The 17375-nt window shown below is 47.2% G+C and overlaps 1 protein-coding gene across 3 annotated transcripts in view; it reads right to left on the bottom strand.

Annotated features, from left to right (window-relative positions):
• Positions 1-17375, bottom strand: part of CMTR1 (cap methyltransferase 1) — a gene marked incomplete at its 5' end in the record, with an annotated part of 64044 nt that overhangs the window by 3998 nt on the left and 42671 nt on the right. For 2 of the 3 annotated variants that reach the window (XM_081094477.1, XM_081094476.1), the window contains 12 exons: positions 1172-1240; positions 2038-2129; positions 2760-2882; positions 3998-4129; positions 5059-5127; positions 5611-5668; positions 6406-6462; positions 11435-11614; positions 12288-12420; positions 12741-12837; positions 14810-14928; positions 15927-16125. In XM_081094477.1, the coding sequence (XP_080950603.1) occupies positions 1172-1240; positions 2038-2129; positions 2760-2882; positions 3998-4129; positions 5059-5127; positions 5611-5668; positions 6406-6462; positions 11435-11614; positions 12288-12420; positions 12741-12837; positions 14810-14928; positions 15927-16125 (1328 nt within the window). Of the gene's footprint in view, positions 1-1171; positions 1241-1394; positions 2130-2759; positions 2883-3997; positions 4130-5058; positions 5128-5610; positions 5669-6405; positions 6463-11434; positions 11615-12287; positions 12421-12740; positions 12838-14809; positions 14929-15926; positions 16126-17375 lie in introns of all 3 variants that reach the window. The other variant, XR_013996177.1, reaches the window with a different exon arrangement.

Raw genomic sequence — 17375 nt, 5'->3', positions numbered from 1 at the left:
CCCACCCCAGGGCAACTGGGGAGTGCAACTATGGTTATGGAAGGCGGGAGAGAGTGGAAGGGGCGGGCAGGCCAAGAGGTCTCTGCCCGCATCCCACCCCAGCTCGTCATTACCATTACAGAGGCTGGACACCAAGGTGCCGGCGCTAGCCCACATCTGACCACATGGGATTTAGGCCTTCCTGGAGCAGTTACTCCCCAATAGTCCTCACAGGCCCGTTACACAGGGGGCAGGGGGGCTCCTACCCGGGTGCACGACTCCTGGAGAGCTGTTTGATGCCCAGCTCTCCACCTCTGGGGACCCTTGAACGCACCCTGGGAACTGCCCCTGGGGAAGGTCCCCAGAGACCCAGCAGCCAGGCCGCAAGCAGCAGAGGCAGGGTCCCTGGGAGCTGCCCCTCAGGACCAGGCAGATAGGACAGGGCGAGCACAGGAAGAAACCGCTTTTAGACTTTCCGAGGACATCTATAAAGTGCATTCTCAGTCCTGGATTTAATTTTAAGTGAATTCATATTAAAAATAATGATTTTGATAAAGTATAAATAGACATCTCAGTCTCTAATCAGATGAAGTCCCAGAGGAAACAACTTCAGACCCTGGCCCAGCAATGGAAAGCCGGTCTCCATCGTCTGCTCCCTCAGGACCCTGGGGCTCTCACACGGCCCAACAAGGCAGCGCACCCTGGCCTTGTTCCCAAGCAGTAAGGGTCCCACTCCTTCAAACCATCCTTCTCTTTTTCACGTTCAAAACTCCCATTCTTTCTGGGCCCTTTTCTCACTGGAAAAGAGTGAAAAGGCCAGGTGATATGCTAATGCTACCCGTGTGAATGAATGCGTGACTCTCAGAGGTGTGAGCTCGCAGAAGCACGAGTGTCCAGCGTCGACATAAATGAGGACAGAGCATCGTCGCAAATGAGGACATCTCAGCCCTCGGCAGGAATCTTGTGGAGGTTCACTCACTGTGACCGGCAGGATGGGGAGTTACTCTCGGGTGAAGGAGCCACCTATCTAGCACCCCCAAACAAAGCACTCATCAAGGGCAGTCTGATCGCTAACACCAACCTCGTCTGGTCCCGACACTGGGCCCTCCCATCCCCTTCAGGACAGGGAAGGAGGCACTGGCCAGAAAGAAGCAGTAAGGAAAGGGTTTGGGGAGGAGGGAGATATGCTTACCTGATGGGATTCATGTCAGGCCGACTAGGCTTGGAAACAGCTTTCACAAACTTCTCAGCAAGCTGAATTCTACAATCCAAACACTCACTCAGACCCAAGCCCGGTGCCTCCAGCCAGACCCCACCCAAGGGCATTTTCACGGCTCCAGGCTCCAATGGACAACACTCCTGAATCTGCAGCAAACTGCTCCAAGAGGCAGCTCTCATGTCCCCTGGGAACTCACCCTGCCCCTGTCCACTGACGTCTGTCTGCACGCCCTCTCCCTCTCTCTGGATTCTGATCTCTAATCTCGCTACATCTTGGTTGGTTCCCTGAAGTGTGTCCTCAGCTGCGCCCAGGCACTGCCTCCAGAACTTCTATGTCATCTGTACTGGACATGTCCGTTCTATCACCACAACGACAGGTGCCAGATGAACCAACTCAGAGTGACATCAGCATCCTGGTGCAAGACGTCGCTGCTTTTTGTCCCTCCTTTCAACAAAAGTGCTTCTGGAGTGGTGGGCTCCTGATGAACTGGCTTCAGTGGGACCACCACACATAAGACATGTTCTTAGAGAAGATCCTTCTCCCCATAAGGTTACCCTCTTATTCAACCTGAACACAAATCTCTCCTGTGATCTGAACAGCTGTAGCAAAACAGGAGTGTGCGTATCTACGAGCAGCAAGGCCCAAGCCCTAGCAAACTCTGAAGTGCCAGCACCAATTCTCACCCTGCCCTTGGAACCAGCCCATGGGTGGAGGAAGGGAACTCTAAGGATGCCCTTAAGCAGAGAAGGCCTGGTGAAGGGCCAAGGCCTGGAGACTGCTGCCACAGAGGACCCCTGGCCCACCCCCCCTCCTCCCCTCCCCCAGGGCCCAGGTCAGACCGCTGGTTAAAGTGCTGCTCCCGCACGTCACTGCCATTCAGCACGAGGACATCGAGGATGTGGATGGCACTGATCTTCCGCTGGGCCTTCCCCTAGAAGGACAAGTACACTGCCCACCTTGCCAGGCATCGGCCAAGGGGCCCACTCCGCCCACCACTGTACCTACAGCCGGGGAAGGGTAGGGCTCTAAACACAGGGTATTTCTTTTGCCTCCCTCCCAGCTGATTCTCAGCCCGGACTGGTGAGGCTCCTGAGCACAGAGAGCTGAGGCTCTGGGTGATGACGCCCATGCATCTCAAACCGGTGAGGCTGCCACCATGGTGCTCCAGCCAAGGGCCTACCTTCCCACCCTTGTCAACTGTTCCCACGGACTGTTCTGAAAGTCACCCATCTGCTGTAACATCCAAAGCTCGTGGGAAAGTTGCTTCTTTCCGAAGGATTCCCTGGTTAAAAACTAAATCAGCAGCTAAAAAATACCCAGCAGGCCCACCAGGCCTCGATGCAGAGATGACCAAGGTTTCCTCCTTCGCACACGGAGACTGTGGCCCTTCCTACCTGAACATACCACGCCAGCTGCTTCGGGGGAAGGAGTAATCAGCAGGCCTTCCCCGGCCCTGGGTGGGACAGTCAAGCACAACATACACTATAGCCCCGCTAACTTGGGAGAAAGGCCAGGCTCAGCTGCGCCAGGGCCAGGACACATGAGCAGAACCACCTCTGACCTCCCCTTTCAGCTCATGGACAATCTCCACAGAGAGCAGGGTGTCCCGGGGCAGCTCTGTCTTCAGGTCCAGCTTGACCCAGCGGTCTGACTGGCGGCCGTCCCACGTGTAGATCTGTGACTTCTACGGGTAGAGAGAAAGGGCTGGGTCAGGCAACCATGGAGATTGAAGGATGAGAGGATCGGTTCTAAAAGGGCTTTTAGTTGGTGGCTACAGCTGATGTCAGAAGAAAATGTCTAGATCAGTGGGTTGTACTTCAGTGATAAGACACTGTGTCGTCCTCCACAGCCTCAGTACTGGTGTACAGACCCAGGGCACCATTCAAAAGGCCTAAGTCCATGATTAGTGACCCTCAAGAAAGATCTGGCTTAGTGTATATGTCTGAGGTAGGTTTGGTAAAGGGTCCAGACAGCAGAGGGGAGAAAAGAAAGTAACAGAAAAAAAGGTAAAGTGTGAGAGGACATAGAGAAAGTAAGTGAGGAAGGAGAGAGAAAATTATATAGAAAGATAAGTCGGAGTGGAAAGACAGCAAGGATGACTTGACCCATCAAGTAACATACAGAACTGCCAAAGATTTCCCTCAGCTCACCATAGATTTCCCTGCTCACACCTGAGGGAAATCCAAGGCCCCAGGTAAGTCCAGGTAGTGTCTTTGCAAGAAGAGATGACATGGGGTGGTGGTGGTGTTGCAAAGAAACGACTACATAGCCCTGGCCAGTTTGGCTCAATGGATAGAGCATTGGCCCGTGAACTGAAGGGTCCTGGGTACGATTCCGGTCAAGGGCACATACCCTGGTCAGGGTTTATAGAAGGCAAACAATTGATGTGTCTCTCTCATGGATGTTTCTGTCTTTCCTCCTCCCTCCCACTCTCTCTAAAAATCAATGGAAAAATATCCTCAGGTGCAGATAAACACAAAAAAAGTAAGAATTACATAGGCTCAAGCCAGATGGGCCTGCTGACCATCCTACTAGCTCAGGAAGCTCCATATGACAAGGCAAGAGGCAGTGTTCCCATTAGCAATGCAGAGATGAATAAGCAAATACATACATAAATGAAAGAATGAATGAAAACAGCTAACTCAGGAAAAAAGGAAGTGAAGTTTCATGAACTAGCTTCCCTGGGTTAAAGCCCAAGTTCCTTGGTACCAAGAGAACATGCACTGAGTGGCAGGCAGCTGTCCAGATTCCCAGAGGCAAGTCCCTGCCCTCGCTGGGCAGGAAGCCCGCTGCACTTACCCCCAGGCCCAGGAGGAACTTCTGCTCACTGCCAGACACCATGCAGCGGTAATCGAGCACTGGGCGGATCTTCTCCAAAGTTTTGGAGGTGAGCAGCGTGGGCTTATAGCTGAAGATGTCGATCTCAGTGCCCTGCAGCCCCGGGTCAGAGAAAACACGGCTGGGTTGGGGGAAGGGACAGGTGCTCAGTACGGGTGTGGGTGCCTGTACAGGAGTGGGGCAGGCTGGGAAGGTGAGGGGCAGGAAGCACATGCTCTCTGAAACATCCCTTCCACCCCAGCTCTCCCTAACCAAGCACTAACTGCGATTCCATCTGCCTGGAGTGTTCCTTTAGGACCGGTTAGGGGAGGCTGGGAAAGGAAACCACACCAAGTCTCCAAGTACAGACGGGTTTACCTGAGCTACAAGGAAACGTCACCAGAATATAAGTCACCCTTTCAATAAAGCTGAAGGCAAGGACTTGCCAGCATTCAATTTGAGAGCAAATAAGTGATCTCTCTGGCCCATTCAGAAAAACGGACACATGCTATTCTTTTGAGGCCATCTTCAACCTCATTCTCGAAACCAGTGCAATGGCCCATGACCTGGGCCAGATTCAAATGAAACCCAGGGAAGAGCCGGAAGGCGGGTGGTAGAAAAAAAGGCAGAATTCCAAGGACCAGGTCATCAGAAACAGGACAGGGAGCCTAGGGTTAGGCCAGACCCATTACAGAGCTCTCCTGGCAGCCCCTCCGCGCTCTGCCCAGCTCCTCTGCCCCAGTTCAACCCATAATTCATTTCTCCTCTGCAGGCAAATCTCACGGGACCCTATATTTGCCAGCACCATCGCCTGGTCGGCAGGAATGCTGAGCACAACATATCTCAGGACAAGAATCTTCAAGGAGCCTGATGGATTTTCGGGGACTCAACACACTACACCCCAGGTTCCCACTCATCCCAGCCCCCGGAGCCAGTGGTGCCTGCATAGCCCTCTGGAAGCCAGGCATCTGGGGTCTCAGTGAGACCTCCCACATCTAGAGTCAGGCCTCTCTGACTTTATTTTCATCAGACACCAAACTTACCTGGATCAGCTCAAAGAACTTAGACTTCGGGTCCGAGGAGGAAGGAGCCACACGCGCCTGGTCCGGGATCTGAAAACAGGCAGCAGAGAGCTTTGGTTTTCAAATGGACTTTTGACCAAGCCTGTGTTAGTCTACGTGAGTGAGGGGGTAGGTCAGACTGGGGAAGAGCAGACGGCATGTAGCACAGGAGGCTAGAAAGAAGGGGCGGAGGTGGGTAATGCAGTCACCGCTCCCTTTCAGGCCCTGTGGTAGCACACGCCATGTGCCACTTCCCTTTCTCTGGGGCTATGGTCACGGTTGCTACACAGAGCCACCAGCGGCAAAATGAGGCCTGTTCACACACCACCTGTGTCCTTTATGACCCAGCTGTAGGGCCCGACTGGCAGTGAAAGGCCCAAGGAGGTAACACCCAGCAATGCTGAGACTGCCAGCTCTGGAATGCTGTGCGGGTAGGCAGACATTTTCATGGGGCGATTGGGAATCAAACCTATTCTTCTTTATAGCTTCCCTGCCCTGGAGCACCCCCCTGGGGACTGGGGTCAAGATGCTCACCCCCCAAAGACGGAGGCACTGTTTCCGGATCTCTGCCTGCCGAGGCTCACTCAGGGTCCTGGGAAAATGAAGCCAGCAAGTGATTGGAACTGCGTGAGGTACAGGTGTGCCTCCTGTGCGCCCCTCAGAAGCCCAGAGAGGAGCCCATGAACGAATGTGTGCACACGCACGGAGGCCACGCTGCCGTCAGCCCAGATGCCTGTCACACTCACGTGGCTCTGCCTCTTGCAGATGGGAGCTCAGATGTACAACATGGACAACCTCCTCTTAACACCACGAAGGGAAAGGAGGAGGCCACCCTCCTGACCTCTGGCTGCCAGGGTCCCTCACACCCTTCCTCCAGTGACCAGCGCTCCATTTTGGCTCCTCCTCTGCTCACACAGGCCAGTGAGTCCATCCCAGTGGACATCACTAGGCCTCAGAAAGCTGAATCAGCTTATGCTTGCCCCTGCCAGAGGTCTTCCCTAACCAGCCCACCTTTCCTCTCTGACCACTCTTTATTCTGGGTCTCCTGAGTTATGTACTCTACACCCGCTGATACACTGTTAATAACTTCTGCATCCTTTTCCTAGGACACTCCCACCTTCCCAAAGACATCATAAAGTCTCTGAGGACAAGTTCGTGACAGATGCTTCTCTAGCATCCTTCACAGGCCACAGCCGAGTAGGAGATAAAAGAGCACATATTTTTCATTTCATTTGTTGAAATGAAATAAACAAAGAGCTCAGGGGGAGGAGCAAAACCGAGAGCGCTTCCCTTGGAGTAGATGAATCCTGTAAAGGGGGCAGGACTCACGTGTCTTGAACAAAGGCATGGATTTTGGCCAGAGCTTTGATCTGCAGACTACAGTGGCTAGAAGAAAAAAAATCTTGATCTCAGAGGATTACCAAGAGATAGCCAAAAGACATCAGGACAGAGACGTTTAGCAGGAACATTAACCATCTATATTTGGGGGAGGGGCTAGAGAGTTAAAGAGGAACCCCTCAACCGCACGCCAAAATACAGTTACATGGGAGAAATGAGTTCAACCCTTCATACAATCAAACCCCAAGTCCTGCTAAAAGCAAGGTTTTGATCCCATCCTTACTAACGTGAAAGTGGTGAACTGATTCCAAATAAAGCAACAACAAAGCCCAGGCCCAGTTTACAGACTAACTGACTCAACCCACCTACACTAACAGCTGCCCTTTCTACTCTAGTTTCCACTGTTCTTTTACATACACTTTCTGACATTTTAAAAAAAAAAGTACGAGACGTGATAAAGCCAGAAAGTCTGACCCATTGGCAAGAGGGAAAACAGTTCAATAGAACAAGACCCAGAGATGGTTCAAATGTTGAAATTACCAGACAGGGCCTTTAAAATAACTGAAAACCATGTCAAAAAGATCTACTGGGAAAGGTATATAACATTAATAAGAAGATGGAGAATATCAGCAGAAATATAGAAACTATATTTTTAAAAAGGAAATAAGGGCTGGCCAGGTCTTTCAGTTGGCTGAAGCGTTGTCCCGTACATCAAAAGGTTGCGGGTTTAATTCCAGGTCAGGGCACATTCAATCCCTCAGTTGTGGAGCATACAGGAGGCAACTAATTGATGTTTCTCTCTTTTTCTTTCTCTCTCTCTCTCTCTTTCCCCTTCCTCTCTCTAAATCAGTAACATATCCTTGAGTGAGGATATAAAGAAAAGCAAAAAAAATAATAATAATAACAGACATGAAATATATATTAGAGATAAAGAATGATTTTGATGGGCTCATCAGCAGACTGAACACTGTAGAGGAAAGAATCAGTGAACATGAGGGAAGACAGAAACTCAAACGGAAACATAAAAAGATAGAAAAGTGAAAACTATAATAGCTCTGTGGACAATAACAAGCAGTTTAACATAAATATTAACTGAAATCTCAGAGGAGAGGAAAGAATAGGACAAAAATATTAAGTTAATAGCTAAGAATTTCTCCAAATTGATAAAGAAATCAATCTTTAGACTCAAGGTAAAAACCCTAAGCAGAATCCATACAAAACGCACACAACACATATAATCCCATCATGGTCAACATGCTCGAAACAAAGTTCATCCTGAATGCGATCAGAAGAGAACGGACACTGACATACAGGCACACAATGGTAAGAAAAATGGCTGACTTCTCATCAGAAGACAAGGAAAGCAGAGAACAGTATCTTTAAAGCGCTGGGGGGGAAACATTGCCAACTTTGAAATCTGTATCTAATGAAAATATCCTCAAAAAGTGAAAGGGAAATCAAACATCAAAAGACAAAAGCTGAAGGAATTAGTCTCCAGCAGACCCATTCTACAAAAACAGACTAAAAGGCTCCTCTCCAGCCCGGCCTGGGACCTGGTCGGGGCGCATGCAGGAGACAACCAATCGATGTGTTTCTCTCACACTGATGTTTCTCTCTGTCTTTCTCTCTCTCTTCCACTCTCTAAAAAATAAATGGAAAAATATCTGCGGGTGAGGATTAATAACAACAATACAAAAAAAAAATAGACTGAAAGAACTTCTTTAGGGTGAAAAAAAACGATTCCAAATAGAAACCTGGTTCTGCAGGAAGGAATGAAGAACACCAGAATGGGTAAATATGTTAGTAAATATCAAGGAACCTTTAAAAATAATTAGATGTACAAATATAAGAGCCGTGTTATCTTTAAATCTCTTTAAAAGATTATATACTGTTTAAAAAAATAATGGCAATGTAAAATATGGTTTTCTATAAAACCAAAGCACAAAGGAAGGAAAACTGTAAATGCATGTTTACTGTGGTATGGTTTTTACATTGTTCATGAAGCAGAATACTTTTTGAAGATAAACTATGATAAATTAAAGATGCACACTGTGATCTCTAGAGTTAACAACTAAAACATTACACACAAAAGGCATAAAAAGAAAAAATCCAAGGAGATAAAAAGAATTACTACAAAAAAAATACTGAATTCACTCCCCCAAAAAGGAAGGAAGGAACAGAGAAACAAGTAAAAGGCAGGATAAACAGGAATCAAACAACCAAGACAGAGGGTTTAAACCCAAACAAAGCAATGACTACTGTCCCTGAAATGCATTAAACACCCTTTAAAAGGTAGAAACTGTCACAATGGACAAAAAGGTAAGACTCAACCATATGTTATTTACAAACACAAAGACAAGCTGAAAAGAAAAGAACATAAAAAGATGAACCATGTAAATACTGAGCAAAAGAAAGCTGATGTGGCTCTACTGATATCACAAAGTAGACTTCAAAACAAAGAGTATACTACAAATAAAGAAGGACATTTCATAACGACAAGAGGTTAATTTATTAAGACAGAATAATCTTAAGTGTGCATGTGCCTACTAATAACAAAGATCCCAAATATATGAAGCAAAAACTAGCAAAACTAAAGAAATAGACAAATCAGCCCTAACCGGTTTGGCTCAGTGGATAGAGCGTCAGCCTGCGGACTGAAGGGTCCCCAGGTTCGATTCCAGTCAAGGGCATGTACCTTGGTTGCAGGCACATCCCCAATAGGGAGTGTGCAAGAGGCAGCCAAAACGATGTTTCTCTCTTATCGATGTTTCTAACTCTCTATTCCTCTCCCTCTCCCTTCCTCTCTGTAAAAAAATCCATAAAATATATATTTTTTAAAAAAGAAATAGACAAATCATAATTGAACAATCATAACTGAAGACTTTAACAGCCCTCTTTAAGCTACTGACAGAATAAGAAGTGAAATATCAGTTTAAGATGTAGAAGATTTGAAAATCACTATGAACCAACTTGACCAAATTAACATTCAAAAAACACTATACTCAACAACAGCAGATGGAATATTCACCAAGACAGATAATATGATAGGCCATAAAAAAAGCCTCAATAAATTTCAAAGGATGAAAACCATATTGAGTATATTCTGAGTACAATGGGACAAAATCTAATAGGTATCTTGGAAATCCCAAAATATCTATAGATATTAAATTTCACGTATCTCATAATCCATATATCAAATAACAAGGGAAATTTTAAAAATATTTTGAACTGTACAATGATGAAAAAAGATATCATACCAAAATGTGGGAGCTAAGCAGTCCTTAAAAGAAATTTTAATATGGTTACATTTAAATGCTATACATAAGTGATTAATTAAATAGAATAAAAGAAAATTATTAATTCCTTTATTCTTCTTACTTTTGGGGCTTATTTTGCTCTTCTTTTTCTAGCTACTTTGATTTTAGACTCTTTCTTTTAATATATTTATGTATTAATATATACATAAATATACATTTATACTATTAATAATAGTATAAAGAGAAATTTATTTCATTTAAATATACATATATATTTAAACCACTTAAGAACGTCAAAAGAATACAGATTTAGAGACTGATATCCTTTATAAACATAGACACAAAAATCATTAATAAAAAAATTAGTAAATCAAATGTAGCATTATATGACTAACTCGAGTTTATGCAAAAATGCAAGAATTGGTGCGGCCAGCATGGCTCAGTGGTTAAGCGTCAACCTATGAAGCAGGAAGTCATGGTTCGATTCCCAGTCAGGCCATTTGCTCGGGTTGTGGGCTCGATCCCCAGTGTGGGGCGTGCAGGAGGCAGCTGATCAATGATTCTCTCTCATCATTGATGCTTCCATCTCTCTCCCTCTCTCCTTTCCTCTCTGAAATTAATAAGAATATGTTTTAAAAATAAAATAAAATAAATGCAACATTTGTTTGCCATCTGAAAATCACCAATGTAATTCACTGTAAATGAAAGAAAAAAATAATTTCTACAGATACATAAAAATATCTGACAAACATCTATTCATGATAAAAACTTCAACAGACAAAGAATAGAAGAAAACTTGGACAATCTGATCAAAGGCAACTACAAAAAACCTAAGCTAACATCATACTTAATGGTTAAACATTTTACACTTAAAATCAAGAACAAGGGTAGGATATTTGTTCTCATCACTTCATCATCATACTGGAGGAGCCAGTAAGTGCAATGAGGCAAGAAAAGAACAGAATTACCATTAGGATCCAGCAATTCCACTTTTGGTATTTCTCCAAAAGAATTGAAACCAGGATACTGAAAAGGTATCAGCACCCCATGTTCACCATAGCAATATTCACAACAGCCAAGATGTGGAAACAATCTAAATGTCCATTAACAGATAAATGGATAAAATTACCCTATTTGCCCTCCCCCGAAGAAACTACTACTGACTCATTGCTGCTATATAACTCTCCAAGCTACTTCAAAAAACTTTTTTCTAATGCTTGCCACCTAGAAAACTGAGCCAACTGTCACAACTTTACAGTATTACCACTAGTGAGATGGAGGAAAATAATTAAACAAGGTTAAAAACAAAAAACACCAGCATTCAGATCACCCATCTGGGGAACTCATGAACTGGCAAAAACTTTGGTACCAGAACCTCCAAAGCATGTTGTATCTTACGTTCCAGCCTCCTCTTGCCTCCAACAAGGCAGTAACCATGATGGCCTTTTACAAACAGAAGCAATTAAAGGGAAATTACTGCTGCCTCAGGGACACAGAGCTGTTAGATTTCACTACCATACCATCAGGCTCCCATGGGCATGGCTATGGCAGCCAGGCTCCCACCAGCCACCCTTTTGACAGGGCACGGGAGCAGGATGAGGGTCCCCAAGGTATTCTTAAGTCCTAGGGAGCCCTAGAACAAGCAGACCAATCCCAGTTACCCATTTTTCAGGGTTGACACATGATACCAAGAGCCAATCATTTTAGTCCTTCATTCTCTGATCTTCCTGGTGGTACCAGCAAAAAACACCTGGTTTGCTTACCTTTCATTGGACCGTATCATGTAGTCGGTAAATTCATGGTCTCCCTTGATCACCTCCAAGGGAACCACAAGGCTGACATCGGAGTCGGTGTTCCGCAGCTGGTTGAGTTTAATATTGACTGAGAAGAGGTACTCGCGCACGTCATCTATGCCCACCTTCAGGCCCTTGCACACCACATACCTGGCAGGAGAAACCCTGTCACTCCACTGAGCAGGCGCCTCCCTGCCAATCTTCCTCCTCTCCAAGCCCCTTGCTGAGTCATGAAGCTCAACAGCCTTAAGTCTATTGCACAAAGAACAGCACAGACTCTGTGCTGCACAAGTTCACCTCAAGTTCTTCCTTTTTCTGTTGGGCTGTATTTCCTACTCTTTACGACAGTGGTTCCCAACTGCCCTCTGCCAGGCTGGAGGGGTCGAACTTAACAGACTCATCCATTAGACTCTAATTGATGTTTAACAAGCCACCAACAATTCAGATTGGCCACATCTCTCATATTGTGCATGGGCACTGTGTCCCACCTGGGATGCCAACAGAGCTCCTGACTGGTGACCCCCCTGCCCTGACCCAACCCATGTCTCTCCAGGTTTCCTTCTACTGACCACCTTCTCCCTCCTGGGCAAGCCAAGGATCCCCCACATAAGGTTGGTGAACAGGCTGTGGAGAAGGAGGCAGAGGCTGACTGGCATATCACAGGGCCGGTAAGATCCAAATCCTGACCGCCCTTGACTCTAATCACTTCTTTAAAGCCAAGGTTTTTAATGTAGCTTGAGTGGCCATGCCAGAGAGATGTACCAGGTCTTGTGTTCTGACATTTAGCCAACTAGTCTGATGAAAATGGAGAGGAAAACCTCACCTCTCTGAGTTGGCAGGACGGCTGGTAATCGGCTTAAAGAGACATACTCGTTCAAAGCAGCAGTACAGCAGGTAGATAAGCCCCACGCTGAATGGTGTGAACAGGTCGAAGGTTTTACAGATGAAGTGACCTCCTGGATTACAGAGGAAACAACAAGAGCAGTCAGTGGTTCTAGTCCAGGAGGTGGGTGAGGTAATCTCAGGGAGTAAATATGACCAAGTCAGGGACTTGGAACCTGGGTCCATTGAAAGTCAGAGGCAACTTAAGGGGGAGACTGAGCTTTAAAGGGGACTTGGAGGATTCTATAGCACTTTCTTCCCTAAATTCCTCATTCAGCTACCTGTCACCTGACATAGAACTTTTTTTTAACTTCCAAGCCAACTCTTATGCATGCTCTTATCCAGCAGGGCCTCTAGTGGGTCCCGGGGTGGGGAGACAGCAGAGGAGTGTCACCTGTCCGGACAACAGAAAGCGCCATGAGGAACTGGCAGAGCAGCAGCTGCTTGCTGAGGATCTCCTGCAGGTTCTCCTGGCCCTCCACGGAGAAGCCCTGAAATGGAGCACAAGGATCGGGGTGGGAACCAGAGTGATGAAGACTGAAAGGCATCCCTACCTCATCTTCATGATTTCTTCAAGTGTTTTCATTGCTCTCCACCCCCTGACTGATAGAGACACAGCTCGGCATTTGAATTACTTTGGCCCGGTCACATGGCTCATTGCAAATAGGACCCAGGCCTGACGACTGGACCAGTGCCATTTCCAGGGGGTGGAACCAACTCTACTTTTCCAAGAAGATGGTCCAAAAAATTATAAAACTCGTTTAAGAATCCAAGGGAAGAGTAAGACAGAACAAAGGCAAAACACTGGCTAGTCACAGGCCAACTGCAGGACAGGAAACGGAAAGCTCGGTGAGTCTGACGAGGCCTGGGAAGCACGTACGGCATGAATGCTCTGCCTGGGCTCACTCAGCCTCTGTACTGACCGCTGGACAGGCCCTTTTGGTGACAGGAGAAAAGTCAGCAAAACTCTGACAGACAGTGACCTCTCTTTCTCTGCTGATGAAGGATTTTCTTACAAAACCCATTCTCCTGTCCCAAGACCATGAAGCCTCTACTTCTAGCTGGCAGGATCTCTGGCCAGGGTGTTTGTTTAAAGAATGCAAGTACTTTGCTATTCCTGGAGTGGTTTCCCTCCCTGTGAGAGCCCAGCAGGGAGCAGAGAGCCAAGCTCAGAGCAAGGAAAGGAGGCCAGGGGCTGGGGGCCTGGGATAGGGCAGATCTTTAAATGGGCACAGTTTCAATTCTGCAAAATGAAAACACTCTGAATATCTGTTTCAGGACAATGTTAATTTATTTAACCCTACTGAACTGTACACTTAAGAATGGCTGAGCTGTTCAATCTAAGTTAGGTGTTTTTTACCATAATAATAATAATAATAATAATAATAATAAGTAAATGAGGCTGTCATCTGTGAAGTTGGCCCCAGCAAGGCCAGGTCTCCCTGACTCAGTCCTAGGAAGGTAATAGCTAAGTGACCCAAAATAAAAAATGTTGAGCAATGTATTCCAAATTTATAGATGCTCCTCAAAATGCATGCCTGTTTATGGGATAAATAAAAAAAAGAAAACACATAAAAACCCAGCCCAGGTCACCAGCCTACAGTGCCAAAGCAGAAAGACAATCCCTGAGTTGCCCCTCTAGCTGCCAGAGTGCAACAGCTGCCTCCCACACACTATCAGACCCCTGCAGCTGCTCACCCGGAGCAGCCCCCCACCTCCCCGCCCCCGCCCCAGCCTGTCTATGTTGTTCCCTGCTGTGCACAATGCTTTCAGACTCTATGCTGACATCCTGCACATTCCTTCACCTTCACACAGCCAATACTTGAAAGGCCACCCAACTTGCTCCAGAGCTTTCTCTCAACTCTAGCCATGTGACCCTGGAGCAACTGCCACATTCTCTGTCCTTCCTCTAGGCCAAGCGGTGGCTCACTCAGGAAAGACTATCTGCCACGTCACCCACTAGGTGGGAACGCTGCAGTGGGCTCCCCTCAGTGCCTCCAGCAGCTGCCCAAGGAACAAGGCTCCTTGAATATTCACTTTAGCCCAGCCACTGGCAGCCTCCAGTGGGTCCCCCGAGCTGCTGCCTTTGTTAATGTGGTCATCTATCGCCCATCCCCAGGCCTCTGCCAGGAGCAGCGCCCAGGTGACAAATGATGGAAATGTGCTTCCCAGTTAGTTCTGCGTAGTTCGTCTCCTTTGCTGTGTCTCACAGCCGACCGAGACCCTTTGAAGAAATGAGCTGAGAAGGGCCACCTCCTCCATGTAAACATCCCGCCTTGGCAAAGTCGTCATTGAAAATATGTACAAAAAAATAAAACTTACATCATAAATCCCCTACTACCTGAACAGTGAGCTAGCACCTCCAAGGGCAGTTAAAAGGCGAATAAAACAAAACAAATGCAATTCTCAAGCCTCTAAGGAGACAAACCCCTAAAGCACAGCCTTTGGAAAACGGTCACCTACCCCATCGGCCATCAGGAAGTGGACACCCTTTCGATCTGTGTTATCCAGGACAAAATTCCGAAAAGCAGTGATGTTCTCTGGGCGGGTGATGTCTCCATCTCCATCGATCCCACCCTCGCCTGTAGGACACAAGATCCAATTAACCTCATCGGGACTGTGCATTCCAAGAGCAGGGACATGAGCTCTCTGCGGCTGTGAAAAAGGTACCAAGTGGGCCTTGAGTTCCAGGAGAAAAGCCCCTGTGAGGAGCAGCTCCCCGCAGGACCCCCCTGCAAAGCTGCCTTACAGTGATGGACAGGAGGCAGACACGGGGCCCTGCTGTATGGAATAAAGCAGAGATGACAAGGAGTTAACCAGCCAAAAGTCATCAACTGAACAGAGAGCCTTCCTCCTCAAGCCCAAAGTTGTGTTTAAAGCACCTACATTTCAGAACCAATTTTGACTTTATTTTGGCTAATCCTCACCTGAAGGTATCTTTTCCCATTGATTTTCAGAGAGTGGGAAGGAGTGGGGGAGAGAAACATGGTCAAGAGAGACACACATTCAATTGGTTGCCTCCTGCATGCGCCCCAACCAGGGCCGGTGATTGAACCTGCAACCCAGGTACGTCCCCTTGACTGGGAATCGAACCCAAGACCCTTTGGTCCGCAGGTCGATGCTCTAACCATTTAGCAACACAGGCCAGGGCCCAATATTGTCCTTTTACTAAGGACTGTTAAAAAAGGACTTGGGATCTGGTGCCAATCACAACAATCAAGCTAGGGTGGGTGAGGGGACTGCTGAAGGGCAGCTGAGCTGTCTGTTATCAGTACTTTTCACACCCCCACACAAGGCTGGTATGTCAATGACCCTGACAGTTCTCGGCCAGAGATCAGGCAATTTCATTATCTCCTGTCATCAGAGAAGAAAGGAGGAATGCATATGGCCTGGATGCAAGTGTAACCTGTACCCCACAGGCCTAGGCACAAAGGGACAGACTAGGGGGAACCAAGATCTTCATGACATGGACTGGGAGACCTGGGAAAGAAAACATGGCAAGTGGATAATAGCTGCTTCTGACCTACGTCTCCACAGAGGGCTGTCCCATAGTCCCGAGTGCCCTCCTCTGTGTCCCTACCGTAATAAGGTTCAAAGAGTTCACTGGAGGCCGAGTAGAAGTCCTCCAGCTTAAAGTCATTCGGGCCCTTCAGAGTCATGCCAAAGCCCTTCGCGTGCCACTTCTTCCTCCACAGCACATACTCCGAGAAGCCACCGGGGCCTGCACAGACGTCAGCAAAGTACAGAAGCTCTGCTTCCCGGTCCTTCACCAGTGGTCTCTGCAAAGGCCAGGGGAGGACAGGAGAAGGGGAAAAAGATGGCTCAATGGCAGGAAGGAGAAGGCGGGGAGTGAAATCAGCCCTTCCCCAAGCACAACGCAGAGTCCCCGCCAGGCCACACACCCAGCAAGTGTGTCTGGGACCATCACCCCACCCCAAAATACCCGGATGCCTTGCACACCACCAGGCCTAGCTCAGACTCCTAATGAAAACATCTTAATGGGCACCTGGGTGTGCACTTTTTGTTTCTCATCATCTTCACCATATCCTGCCTTACACGAGTCCTTGAGCAGAATAGACGCTACATCCCCCCATTACAGACAGGGGGAAAAGTCACAAAGCGTGCTGCTCCCAGCCATCTGCAACAAAGCTAATCAGAGTCCAGTCAGCCTGACTGCTAGACTCAGGTCTTCCTGTCCAACCCAGCGTGGGGAGCCCTGCCGCCCCCCATCTCAGCCACAGTGCCCATCTCTCCAGACCACCATGTCCACTTCCCTGCTCCCTCCCCATCCTCCTCGGCACTCCCTTTTTTACAATTAACTTTTTATTTTGGAATATTTTTAGATTTACAGAAAAGTTGCAAAGACAGAATTCTCATATACCCTTCACCCAGTTTCCAGTTTTTCTAATACCTTACATTGTCAAAACTAAGAAGCCAACACGTACACTGCTATTCACTAAGCTCCAGGCAGGATGCCGATTTCACTAGAGTCCTTGTTCTGTTCCAGGATCCAATGCAAAATACCACAGTGCATTTAGTATACACCCCTTTCTCCTTCTCTACATCCCTTTCTTCTCCTGCCTTTGCCTCTCTGCTAGCCAGAGGCCTGGGACAGTGCACAGCTGGGAGTTGACAAAAGAGAGAAAAGGAGACACCAGAGTGCAGCTTCCAGGCAGCCCTCGGAGCACCCACCCACCTCAGGAATAACTATATTACAATAATCATTTGAATTTGTATTGGATTATAATTTTGGCCACCTGAGTAGCTTTAACTCTTATTAATATAAAATTCATCCTGAGCCCTAGCTGGTTTCAGTGAGTGGATAGAGTGTTGGCCTACGGACTGAAGGGTCCCAGGTTGTGGGCTCTATCCCCAGTTGGGGGCATGGAGGAGGCAGCCAATCAATGATTCTCTCTCATCATTGATGTTTCTATCTCTCTCTCCCTCTCCCTTACTCCCTGAAATCAATAAAAATATATTAAGAAAATAAATAAATAAAATTCATGCTGAACGAAGCATGGACCTGTAT

Source organism: Myotis nattereri (assembly GCF_964212035.1).
Source record: "Myotis nattereri genome assembly, chromosome: 6".
Taxonomy (NCBI): domain Eukaryota; kingdom Metazoa; phylum Chordata; class Mammalia; order Chiroptera; family Vespertilionidae; genus Myotis; species Myotis nattereri.
The sequence above is the reverse complement of the archived record's forward strand: the minus strand, read 5'-3'. Positions and strand labels throughout refer to the sequence as shown.